At 42.1% G+C, this 13,776-nt stretch overlaps 1 protein-coding gene across 6 annotated transcripts in view; it reads right to left on the bottom strand.

Annotated features, from left to right (window-relative positions):
• PARD3B (par-3 family cell polarity regulator beta) overlaps positions 1-13,776 on the bottom strand; it is a 980,330-nt gene that overhangs the window by 63,671 nt on the left and 902,883 nt on the right. Inside the window, exon 22 of one of the 6 annotated variants that reach the window (XM_087862375.1) lies at positions 11,667-11,811. The exons of the other annotated variants lie outside the window; for them this stretch is intronic. Within the exon in view, the coding sequence (XP_087718501.1) occupies positions 11,764-11,811 (48 nt within the window). The 3' untranslated portion in view covers positions 11,667-11,763. Of the gene's footprint in view, positions 1-11,666; positions 11,812-13,776 lie in introns of those variants that run through there. 6 annotated transcript variants of the gene reach the window in all.

The following is a 13,776-nucleotide window of genomic DNA, read 5'->3' as shown; positions in this document are numbered from 1 at the left end:
TCTCTTTGGCAATGTGAAGTATATTATGCTGGAGATATGTATTTAGAAATATGCTACTAGAGAAGCAAAAGTACACACGCTCTTTCAAACCATTATTTCTGAAGTGTTTATTTTCTCTAATTTAATTTCAGTAATTTTGTCAAATAACTGGGTATTCAGTTTATAGACTAGTTTAGAACATCTGCTAGTTTAGAAAATTCGGCAAATAAAAATATTTTAAAAATAACTCTTGGGGAAGCCTTGTAACCATTCTGTGCCTATATTTTCCTCCCTTCAAAAACGCTGGAGTGAAAATAAGTCCTTAAAGTCCCTTCTAACTTATGTACATTTATAAAAGTTATCTTGCATATAGTTTCCACATTATGCTAACGGCTTCCACCTCATTAATATGGTAACTCTACGTCTGAAACATAATTATTTTAAAGCTGCATGACAAAGACAGCAAAGTAATCTGCAACATTATAAAATTATAACACATTTATTGGGATTTCAGCATTCAATCTTATGCTAGCATGACCCAAGTACTAGTCGCATGTACACCGGGCCATGGCATCTTGATAACCTGAATTATCTCTCTTCTGATTGTCTTCAGAGAAAATAAAATCAGACATCTCCTGCCCAGCTCTGTTTGTGCCTGGGCCTAAGATACAGTTACCATAGAAACTATGATTATGGATACAATTTTACAAATTTGGCTTCATCCATCAGATGCACTTTGCATGTGAGTGTGTGTGCGTGTGTGTGCGCGCACATGTGCATATGTGTCTTGCCAGTGAGCGTGAAGAGCACACTCTGGCTCTACATCTTTAATTAAAGAGCCAGACACCATCTCATTTCCTCTGCCCATCTGTCTACCTACCAATAGAGACACTGCGACACTGGCTGAAATCTAAACTTTGACTTGAGAGAAGACAATTTCTGATGAAAAGAAGGAAGGGAAGGTATCAGGAAAAGCATCCCCTAATAAATCTGTTGCCCTGTTCTATATTTTCCAGGGATGGAGTAAGCAGGAATTTAGTGGCGTCTCAGTCAATAACATTAATCACTAGCTGCTAGTTTCCAGTATTTACTGAATTTGGTTTTGACTCGTGTCTTGGATGTAATATGTGAATTATTAATGTCTCTGCTGTTTTATTTTTACTTACTTTATTTTTTAAAAAGATTTTATCTATCTATCTATCTATCTATCTATCTATCTATCTATCTATCTATCATCTATCTATCTATCTATCATCTATCTATCTATCTATGTATCTATCTATCATCTATCTATCTATCTATTTAGAGCATGAGCAGGGAGGGGTAGGGGTGGAGGGAGACTGAGAGATAGAATCTCAAGCAGACTCCATGCTGAGCACGGAACCTGATGTGGGGCTTGATCCCACAACCCTGAGACCATGACCCGAGCTGAAATCAGGAGTCAGCTGCTCAATCAACTGAGCCACCTGGGCGGCCCTGTTTTATTCTTATTATACTCTGTGACAGTCAGTGTTCTTTCCCATTCTAAAAGAAAAAAGTTAACCTTAAAAATATGCCAGATCTTACAATGATGTAACAGTTTATTCATATTATTTCTTATGAGTTCTTACTATCTCTTTTAATTAATAGGTCTTATAAAGGATATTTAGCGACGAAAATTCTCTAGTATATTTAAAATATACTTGCATTTATAAAGACTAAACAATGTAAACATAATGTAAAATTTCAAGCTTTTCAGAATGTTTTCTTTTCCTAGTTCAGTCCATGGGCCGGTTCCAGTCACTCCCGTTACTAGAAAAACGTGAGTAGAACGAAATGACTTTCTGCGACACTGTGCAATCAGTATCATGAGCTAGAATTAGAGCTATCATTTCCATTTCTGCCTCATGTTACACACGAGAGAAGGAGAGTTCAGATAAAGTTGAAGCAACGTGCCAAAGGTTCATACAGTGGCAAGGCCAAAATATGAACTCAGTCTTGCTCTCAATGCCACCTCATACGTTGACAGTGATCATTCCAGTTACTGTGGCTCTATTTCCTAAACAAAGGACGGACACATAAGACTTGAATGTTCAGACGAGCTCATGGTGGCAGTGGGATGGGATATGGGAAATTGTGACGGTCTGCAAGCATTTTGCATGGGGTCATGGTCATCAGAGCCAGACCACTGAACTCCAGTTGCCTGGCGACAGTTATTGCATAGAGCTGGAGGCCCGGATATATGTTAACTTTTGGTACAGCAAAAGCAATTTTTAGTAAAAAATTATGTTTTATAAACAAGAACAGACTGTATAATGTACAGTTTTTTTCAGTATTCATGCCCGATGTCAGTCCATTAATTTGGTTTGCACAAGACGAGCGAGCTTCATTGGAGTTGGGACAATTTCGCTTTCTTGAGCCATTGCATTCTCAAAGCCTGACATATCACCTTGTTCATGAATATTTACTGAGTCAATAAAACAGAAGGCTCACACATCTACTCACTGGCACTTAACAGACAGAATCAGCTTCCATAATGGCTAGCTATCTTTTTGAACATGACCTGTTAAATAGCACATGTATCATCAACATTTTTTTAGGGAGGTTTTATGGCATCTGTCCTACGGTTAGGTCTTGTTAAGACTCGCATTCTCAAGCTCTTTTGTTTACATAGTTCTGATTTTTCCCTTTCCCTTAAAAATAATTTTTAAAACATACATTCTAACAATTTAGATTTAAACTTGGATCTGGTGTATAAATCAAAACTGTTAGGAACCTCAATTGTGTAATTGCAGAGAGTGAGGGAAGACTCCTGATAGCTGAAAAGAATAGTAGCGTAGTAGGAGAACCTTACGTGGTAGGACAGATTGTTGGGTCCGCTGGGCACAGCTACCATGGATTGGAAGAGCAACCGCTGGGTGTAACACCCACTGGAATCACAGAGTAACCTGACCCACGCTACTGCTCGTGCTGCAGTCACACACATTAGTCTGAAGTGTGTATTAACCAAACTAGCCTGTAACTGACTATTGTATCAGCAGAGTTCAAGTTCCAGAAAGATGAATGAAGACAAGGGGAGGAGAAAAAGAGAATTAAACAGATGACATTCTGAAAATCCATGTTCTTGTGTCAAAACCTGGTTTGAAAAACCAAACCAAACCCCCACATCCATTTAATGACTCTTTTTTTTTTTTAAGATTTATTTATTTATTTGAGAGAGAGAGAGAGAAAGAAGTGGGGGGTGGGGGAGGAGAAGCAGACTCCCCGCTGAGCAGAGAGCCCAACGTGGGGTTCCATCCCAGGACCCTGGGATCATGACCTAAGCCGAAGGCAGACGCTTCACCAACTGAGCCACCCAGGTGCCCCATTTAATGATTTTCTATTAACTAGTAGATAAAAGTTTTCAGTAACCTGTAGCGACCGAACTTTTCAGCTTTATCTCATCCCTCTCACACATGTTCAATGACTCGATCCCGCTGGATATTTGATAGCCCTCAACATGTGCTTTGGTGCCTGGGCCAGAAGGCTCGCTCCTGTAGCTCCGGTAACGCTTGCTGGGGTCAGGTCGGTGCCCTAAACATATCAAGGGCTCTATAAATGCTTATCATGTGAATGAATAAAGCAACAAATGTTGCTCCGATTGGTAGCATTTATGGCTGTGAGGGGACAAGAACAGGCAAAAGTAGGAGTAGATAAGAAAAACAGATTCCGTAGAAGGCAGTGAGAACATCAAAACACTGGTGAACAGAGAAGGGAGCCTCGAAAGGGGGTGTAGATGGAAAGGGAAATAAAACCCCCGAGAAACAGAGAAGCATTGCAAAAGAGAAAGGGAACAATGGAATGAAAATAAGCTAGGCTATTGCAATCTGTTCTAATTCTTAGTATACAGGTAATTCCTGTCCTAAGTATCCCTCCATTAATCAAACTCTTGGATCATTCAGGACACTCCCTACCTTTAGCAGGCTGGCAATACAATTGCACTCCTCTGATGAGATGCAGCTATAGCGTCTTGCTCTCAAAGTCCTGAAAATGCGAGTTTTTTAAAGTCAACATTTAAAGTTGGATTTGATATAATCATTTAATTGGGCATTGATTCATCTACACAGAGCTCATTACTGAATTCTTCAATTTCACCAACAAAATTCCCTTCCAAATTATCTTTTATCTAGAAGCTGGAAGTCCAAGTGCTCTGAAAAGTTTGCCAAATAAAAAGCTTTTAGGTTTCTAGTGCTGGCTGGACACAAACCCGTGGAAGAGTGTTGAAGAATAATGCCTGCCAACTGCCAGATATGATTGCTTTTCGCATAATTAATGTCATTCTTGCTGTTCGAGTACCATTCCCATCCTCTAATAATTTCCATTAATAGAGGAAGTTTCTGCAATAATTTTTGCATCCTGAACAACCACTGTGGCTTCTATAGACCTTTTAATCAAAATAATGGCAATGAGTGAAAAGGGGATGGTTAGAGATATTACTGTAACCCTGGGTTGCATTTGCTTCATCATTGTTTTCAATCTCCAAAAACTGTCCAAAGAGCTCATCGTGTTATTATGTCAATTAGACCTTGGTGCTTTGATTTCAATAGCACTGAACTATACGAATTTATACCACGAAGAGAAAAGTGCATAAAGCGAATATATTGGGCAATCCATCTACCCCCAAAAATGCTAAAAGAGAGTAATTTTTAAAAAGCAACAACAAAAGATGAGCAGATGCAAATATAAGCTCAAGTCCTGTAAAATATGATAATTGTATAATACTTCAAGCTGAAGCTTCCAGAAGCGGAAGTGATAGACCAGCTGCAAATCATACCCCTAAACCTGCCAATTCCCACTGTTTTTTATTATGATGTTGCAAAATCAAGAACTCTGCTCAGGATATAAAATTATGCAAATATACCGAGAGCAACAACAACAACAAAAATCAGCCCAAGTTTCTCATATGAGCCAAGAAGTGGCTGTAGCATAACGGCACAGCAGCCGTCTCCCCTACCAGGGAGGGGCACCAGAGCTGTGGCTAACGGCTTCTAGAAACCCCGTCCTGGACTTACCCTCTAAGCTGAGTACTGATACTTGAATGAAGAAGTTTGGGCACAAGGAGACCAGTGCTGAGAGTCTCCCCTCTGTTCCTGAGCAGGTTTGCAAATAGTGAGTCTGCATCAAAGCCTCGCTCTTCTCTGCCCTAAGATGCTTTGAAAAAAACTTCACCCGAGTCACATCTAACCTCAGCCAGCCTCGTCTGTGAAGTCCACCCAGCGGGGATCTCCCGATGCCACTTGAGCAGGAAGCACGTGCTCTGCACAGTGACCGGGGGGTGAGGAGGTGGCTTCCGGTTTGGAGGCTGTGTGCAGTGACATGATTAAAGCTTGCGAGACAGGTCCCTATGTTCCTGAGGAGATAGTACAGAAACAATGCTTGTGCATGGGTTTTAATAGCCATTGTGAAAATAAAAAACAGCTGGTCATCGATTATAACAGCTGTGCTTCCACTTGGTGCAAAATCTGGTGGGGATGCAGGCGAGGACAGGGCCACGAGCACGGGCTGGCTTCGGGGCCTGGATGCATGGGCACCCAACCATGCAGCTGGCAGGGGGTGCACAGCCGTATTCCAGAGGCTGACCCCTAAGGGGTCAATACCAATTTGCAAACTATCTGTCATTTCTAAAATGTGCTCACTGTCTAGTTCCTATGTGCATGTAGGATGAACGGTATGTCACCACATACTATACTCACAAAGGATGTTGCAATGATCAAAGTCTGGGCTCCTACATCATCTGACGCATCCATGCCACTCCTTGACCAGGAAAAAGGCAGGTATTGTAAATTCCTTGTAAGGCTCGTTTGTTCAAAGAGGGATGCACAAGGGTCAGATGAGCCTAAAGGGCACCACCATTCCTACAGAGCCCCGGGTCCCTCCATCCTGACTGGAAACTGACTCGTGTGCAGAGTTCCTAACCGGACACTGAACGGCACGTCTCTGGCCCACACCCGGGGCTGGCACTGCGGTGAGGAGCGCTTACTCCAGACGAGACTGGCTGGGCTCTCATCACCCGCCCGCTGTGTAACCTTGAGCAAGGTCACTTCTGAGCCTGGGCTTCTCACCTCATTAATCTCAGTTTTCTTTATGAACGTGGTGAATGATCGTACCTACCTTGGATGGGTGTTGTGTGGCTTAAATGGTCTGATGCACGTAAACGACAATGTATCATGCGCACAGAGTGTACTCATATGTTCAGTAAAGCTGAGTCGTGGCCAACGCTGCTGCAGTTACATGGGATCTGATCTTTCTTTTAGGAAGGAAAACACCTGCAGAGAATTTTTTTCCTGTCCTGTAGAGTTTATTTCTATGAACCTCTGCCCAGCCCTGGCTAAGCCAATGGAAGCTTCTTCGGTGATACTGATCTAAAAACAGTCCTGGGAAAGAGAGTGAAGAGAGAAAAAAAAGGGGGGGTGAGGGGAGAGGGAGAGAGAAGAGAGGGAAGGAGGGAGGAAGAAAGAGAGACAGGGAAGGGCCAAGGAAGGGGAGGAGAGAGAGAGAGAGAGAGGAAAGGAGAGAGGGGAAGAGGCATGGGGGGGAGGGAGAGGGGAGGGGAAGGGAGAGAATTCTTACTTTAATGAAAGAGCCTATTTTCCATGCTTTTTATTTACAAGATGAATGGCTGGAATGATATGACATATTTAAAAGATGATGTATGCATTCATATGTCTGTGTATACACATGTATGCATGTGTATGTATGTGTAATGTAGGGATAAGGATGTGGATTTATGCAGACTCATACACACACAATCATCTTACTGCATTCGCAGAAACCCTTCAACGCCTAGAATAAAGCTGAAATTCTCAAACGTGACATCCACAGCTTTCACTGTGGTCATCATCGTTGTCACCCTCCTTGCCCCCCCTCATCTCTGCAGCCCCATTCCCTGCCACTTCACCCTGCATACACCTTCCCAACCATCGGTCCTTTCCTGACCCCCACGTTCCTGCTCACTTTCTTGTCCTGCTCAGCTCCTCCTCTGCCCTTCCCATCACCACCCTGGGAAACTCTTCCGACAGAACTATTCACCTCCTATTTTTTGAGAACCTAGAGTATATCTTTTAAATACTTACTGAGAGTGTTATCTTATCATGATCTTTTATAATGGTATTTATTAACACTTGTTGTCCAGCACGTTTCATGCTCAGTACATGCTAGATGATTAAAAGAATGAACGATTTAAATGAAAAAAGTAATCTTGAAGGTGAGACGTAACACAGGCAAGCAGAGAAACACATAATCCTACGCTAACCAGAGAAAACAAACTTGAATTAACCTGGCTGGCCTACCCCAAGAGGCTATTCACAACTGAATACAGTGCTCCGATTCATGGGGAACATTAATCCACTGCATGGAGTGAAGTCAAGAAACAATCTTCATTGTGATTTAGGCATGTAACAGTACAGACGCGAAGTGTGCATTTTATTACATCATTGAACTGTTGGACCAAATATAAGTATCAGTACCCCTGCTGACTTACTGGGTCCCTCCCCAGGGCAGAAGGGGCTCCGTGCACAGGTAGGAAGTGAGGCAACCTTCACCTGCTGACCTCAATCATTCTGTGAGAAGTCCTACCACACTCTTTCGGTGGCTCTTCCTAGTGAGTACGATCCAGGTTTACAGCTGCATTGTGGGAGAAGGCCCTAGTGCCTTTCTGTCAGAGAGGCCAAGATGCAGAGTCTGAAGGGAAGCATCATGTAGCAGGAGGTCAGCAGACAGGAGAAAGAAAAAGAAAAAAAGAAAGAAACCAAGACTCGGCATGATTCTCTCTAGGTAAAGCAACAAAATTCCAGCGTTGGCAGCTAAGCACTTGAAATGCTAGTTGAGGGTCATTTAGACGGCTTCCCATATTTCAGAAGAAAAACGTGTATCTACTTAATTGAGGGAGTACTTCTCGCGCCCCAGCACAGTATGAAGTTTGAGCAGAAATCAGCACCTATTTATTATCCACGACAGCTTTGTACTGTTTCTGTGGGCTCAGTTTCTGTGGCCTCAGTATAAATCGTGAGGTGATTTATAAACTTTAGTCTAATTCTTCTAACATCCCTCAGATGTAGGCAAAAGGATAAACAGGGATCTCGACTCATCAATTTAATGAAATTAAGAAAGTGAAAATTTAGGATGAATTTTACAAGGAACTTACTGTGGTGTAATCCATTAGGATGAAGGATAATTTCCCAAGGGGGGGGTTGATCTGTATGTTAGAAAATGTATAACGCCCATTCATAATGTATTTGTGACAGACGTAATGCCATGTCCATCTATAAATCAGATTTGCCTTCTGTGCAAAGCCCCAGAGTCCTTCCTACTGAAGGCTATCCTCATGGGCACTGATCTGAGAGGATTTAAAATCCAAAGGGTCCAATGACTAAAAATCCTCCATCATATAATTGGACTTTGGTATGGAAAATAACACCAGTATTAATCCAAGTCACTTGGAAGGAAGTAGAGAGAGTTTCATCTCCCGATTCTGTCAACTGGTCCAACATAGTCTAGGGACTGGGTCTCTTTGAGCATCTTCCCCAAGGGCCATGAGAAACTCACTTTTACTCTGCAGACAGCAAAAGTACATAAATTATGCTAGCAATCCACAACTGAGTTACTGACCATATGAGGAACACTGAATTTAAGCTTTGGAAGTTCACGGGGGAAACATCATTTTCAATTTGAGGGTCATCCACTGGGAGCAACCCATCCAAACAAAGAATAAGTAGAATCATCTGTCCTTAGGGACAGAGACCAGAGACCATAACTCAAGGAGTGGCAAAATGCGAGTGGGAGCAGGAGAACTCAATGCTTTGGAAAGAATAGGCATGGAGCCCTTCTCATGCCATTCCTGGAAACACAGGAGCATGTGGTTTGAAAGTTAACCAAGCCGTTTCTTTAAAAACTCAAAATCGAATTCAGCATGCAACATTTTCAATAGTGCACAACTCAGTTACCAGCCACCACACTCACTCTACCTCGCCCTTCTTACTCAATGGGAATTCAAGTACCTGCCCAGAGTAAATGCCTTTAAAAATCCCCCATTGCCCAGATATTCATGAAAAACAAACTGCAAGAACCTCCAAAAAAGAGAACAATCTTATTAAAGGTTTTTAGGTCCACTCCAATTTTCATTAGGCTTGCTGCCAAGTTTTTATTAGACTCACCCTGATTGCTCCTCAACCTCCCCTTGTGGTTAAACACAAGATAGCGCCGTTGGACGTGTGTACCATCAGAAGGGATAACATACCAGCAAGTGCAATTTGGGCTAAAGTTCTCTACAGCAAGGACCCCAGAGAAAGACCCAACACGGCAAGTGTTTCTAATGGTTAATTTCTGAGTCATGGGAATCAAGGATCCTTAAAACGTGGGAGCCTGGCTGTTGCTTGAGGAGTTCCAGCAAAGAAAGGGTGGCCAGAGCTACCTGGTGGTGCGAAAGAGGTCATTGTAGAGGTGGTGGAGTGGACTCACCTATCTCTAGGGATGGGAAACCTTTCACTGGGTAATGTCTTCGATCTCTCGTTCTTTTAAATACTGTGAATTCAAGAGACCCATTAAATCAGGTCCTGTATCAGTATTTTTAGAGACTTCTGAAGCAAATATGTTTCTTTTTATGCAGCACATATCCCAATAATAGTAGTAGTATTGTATGACCGGAATGCTAGTATTCAGTTTGAACAGAATATTCACTTACAGGTTGCGATGAACCACACTGGCCATGCGTTGTGTATCCAATCACTGAGTTGCAAGCTACTGTTAGTACATATCTCAAAGGATAGTTTAGTTTTGAATTGTCCTATGACATCTTTAGGCATGGAAAAAGTACAGCAGTAAGGAGTCCTCGACCACGACTCTGCCCCTTTCTCTACCTGTGGATGGGGGACAATTCTGAGGGACAGTTACATAAGAACGGAATGCGTGTTAAAGGGAAGGCAGGGCTTAGATGTCTGTGATGTGCATGCTCCATGGCTGTGACTACTTCCTCTTTCCATCACCCATGGAATTTAGAGGTGGCTGCATCCCATGCTGCACTACTACACACCTGAAGTAACATCAGAAGGAAGCAGAGCAAATGTGATTACGGGGGCGATATGTCTGCATGTTAGCCATGGAGCTAGGAAATAATGCATATGGCGGAACTCCATTCTCATCTGCAAGCACCCTCTGCAGAGTGGAAAATTCATGTGTCACAATTATGAACAAATCTGTCTGTGGAATGGCCTCTGGCATAGATAGTCTGGAGTGAAATCATGGGTCATCTCTCCTGAAAATCATTTGCCCTAGTTGGGCCTTAAAAAGAACAGAGCAAGCCACACCCATCGCCAACCCTTTATACTCTTTTCTAAGCAAGGGTATTATGCATTGTATGTGCATCTTAGAAAATCAGAAATAACAGTTATCAGGGAGGACGGTTAAGAAGCAGACTTAATAATTTTGCTCCTACAGATTCGTGCGGTTTTGAACTAGTTACCTCTCTGCTGTGTTCCCTCCCCGTCCAGCTTGTTCCCACAGTTCTAGCCACACTGCCTTCCTCACCACTCCTCCCACTGGCCTGGCACGTTGCTCACGGCTTTCCTACGCACATTGCCCCAGATGGCCACGTGCTTTTGTCCTGCACTTTGTTTGTGTCCCCACTTAAGTGTCTCCTCTTCAAAGAAGCTTTCCCTGACCGCCACACGTCAGACAGCACACTTCGCCCAGCTCCATGTTCTAGCCCTTTAGCGCAGCCGTATATTTCTTTGCAGAAGTTACCGTGGCGTGATACTGACTCTTCACTTATTTATTGTCTCTTTCTCCTCAAAAATGTAAGTTCCATGAGAACGGGGACTTTGTTTCCTCTCCTCATTGCCTAGACCAGTGCTTGGAAGACATTCAATAAATCAACATTTGCGGGGTGCCTACGTGGCTCAGTCGGTTAAGTGTCCAATTCTTGGTTTTTGGGTCAGATCGTGATCTCAGGGTCCTGGGATCAAGCCCCATGTCGGGCTCTGCACTCAGCATGGAGTCTGCTGGAGATCGTCTTCCTCTCCCTCTGCTCCTTCCCCTGCTTGCTCACACACGCTCGCTCTCTCTCCAATAAATAAATAAAATCTTAAAATCAATACTTGCTTAAGTGAAATAGTTAAAAATCACTTTTCTACACATTCATTTCTTCTCTTGTTACCTTCCTTTTTCTTTGTTTTCTTTCCTTTTTTTTTTCTTTTTTCCTTCTCTTTCCAAACAATAAATGCACAGAGCGTCCCAGTATAAGAAGTCTTCATAAATACCTTTTAGATGTCTGGTAGAAGTGGCTGGTTGTCTAGCTATTCCTTTTTTTGTCTCTAACATTCATCATTGACATCTCTGTCTTCTTATAATTTTCTTATTTATTTTCTTAAATTTGAGAATGATCCTGGTCACATGGGAGTGATTTAATTAACTGTTATATTTTGTTATTGATTTTTAAATTGGGTGACGAATGATCTTTTTTAAAATGTATATTTTTAAGTTAGCCTGAAAAAAAGTCTCTTGGCCATAAGTTTAATTCTTATGTATGATAAAAGGTGACAGGGGCAAAGTAGTGAGACAAGTCAGGAAGGTGATGAAAGTGGGGTTTTATTTCCAACATTCATTATTTTGAATTAACCTATGAAAACTTTCACACACAAAGATCTAGTGACTAGGAGAATAAAATAAGCCACTTAAAGCTCTGTTTAGAGTATGGACTTCATTTATTTGTCTTCCATCATCAAAGTATAAAACAGCATATCCAGGCACTGGAATGTTCCTCATACTTCAGTCTCACTGCTGAATTGTTTTATTTATGATTGTTACTTTCCCTCCGCCTTCCTTTGGGAGAAGAGAATACAAAAATTAAAATGTATAAATTCAAAATATCCACATCTTAAAGAGAATATGTCTAATATTTTCCTTGAGTGAAAAAAGAGGGATGGACATATTTTGCTTTCCTTTCTTTGCAGTGAAAGTTGAAACAGTGATTTTGTGTTATTATAACACTCATCATTTCTCCCTCTAATTTGGATGGTTTTTAATAAAGCTCCATTGATTCCACTGAAAGGAATTCCTCCTGGCAAAAGCAGAACACACACACTGATTGCTAAATATGCAGCAATTATCATATTCAGCAGCACACTTTAATATCTTATTTATAGATGTATCTATCTGTAATTTGCTTTAATTAAGTTGCATTGATTTTAATGACAGGAGCGATCCTCAGACAAGGGGCTGGTGTCATACGCTCCTATGAGTCTTGGTCTATCAATCACTCTCTAAGATGTGGTCCTGCGCCTCCGTGACCTTCTTTAGGCTCCCGGCAAGCCAATCCCAAGGAAGTGAAATTTCAGAGTAAGTCTCAAAGTGTTGACACGCCAGAATTCATCCTACTGATCAGAGGAGGGGAAGAACTGAAAGGTAGCTTGGTGGAATGAAAGTGGCAACTGAATTTTAAAATGCCTCCCTCACGTAGAGTGTCCTCACCAGCCCCAACTCACTTTATTTCCACAGCCACTTTGTCTCAGGTGTGGCTAGCAACAGCATTTTGCCATCCCAGTAACTCAGCCTTTTCTGTTTTTTTTCTCTCTCTCTCTCTCCCTGCATTTCCAATAACACCAGACAGCTCTCAGAAGGATCTTGGGACCTGAGGTATTTTTGAATCCTTGATTATTTTTCACACCCCCTCCTGGTGAAAGTTCTGGGAAAATTGGAAACAAGAACTTACAACAGTTTGCCTTTCACAACACCCAGGCTCAAACGCGAAGGGACGCACTGGCTCAACACGACACAAAGAAACATGAAGATAGCAAGTATATTTTTACAGGCTCTAAAATATTATTCATCATGACCAGAAACGATTTCTCTTTCTTTTTTAATGGATGAAGAAGCAAGCACTGCTTCTATAAATCTTTGCACCTCAGAAGGTGCCAACATTAATTTTGTATAAATTATCCATGTTAGAATGCCAAGGCATGATCACAAAGGAAAACTCAGAAGACAGTTATGCCAGTGCATTCACAGATTCTGGTCACCATTTTTCACTCCCTGATTATTGCTACAAGTGTTGATTAATAGTGGTGCTCACGCTGCTAGAACGCATTTCCCCGGAGGCGAAGAAAACATTCAAGAAAAAAAAAAAAAACAGAAAGAAGGAAAGATAATAATCAACCCATCCTTCCGCTTCTCCATAATAACCCCGCGGAGGGCGTGCAAATCATGGCTCCTGATGATCTCTGTTAGCAGGTTCTGAGCCATTTCACGAAAAAGATCATCCATATGCATCAGATCACCGATTTGTCAATCAGTTTATAAGGCAATTAAATGCTCCCTGATCTCCCCTCCTTCCCCCTTTGGGAAAGTATAAAGTGATATAAACAGCAGGGCTCCGAGAGCGGTGTGAGGACATCTCACACCCGGTCCCTCTCCTGCGTCTTTGTGCTCTGAATTCTGGGAGAAAGCTTCCATGACAATAATGTGCAAGACTGGAATTTACCAGGGCTGATTAGCTTAAGACTTATTTTTCTCTCATCAGTAATGCCATACCTCTTATCCACGGAGGGAAACTAATGAATTGGATTTAGAGAGCGAGAACATTTCTTAATAAATGCAATATGACAGGAGATATGAAAAACGCAGATGAGACGACCGCAGGGGAGGCTGGCATGACCAGGCGGTGCTACCTCAGACCCTGTGCAGACCTTAGCTGGACGAGCGACGGATCTTGAAGGCTATCAGTTCCTCTTTGTCCAGCTCAATAGGATCATTTCCTGCCTCATGTTTCTCTCTCTGGGTGGCTTTTCT

This window comes from Ursus americanus, chromosome 1 (assembly GCF_024610735.1).
Source record: "Ursus americanus isolate L20-20 chromosome 1, mUrsAme1.1.p, whole genome shotgun sequence".
Lineage (NCBI taxonomy): Eukaryota > Metazoa > Chordata > Mammalia > Carnivora > Ursidae > Ursus > Ursus americanus.
This window is presented reverse-complemented; position numbering and strand designations above follow the sequence as displayed.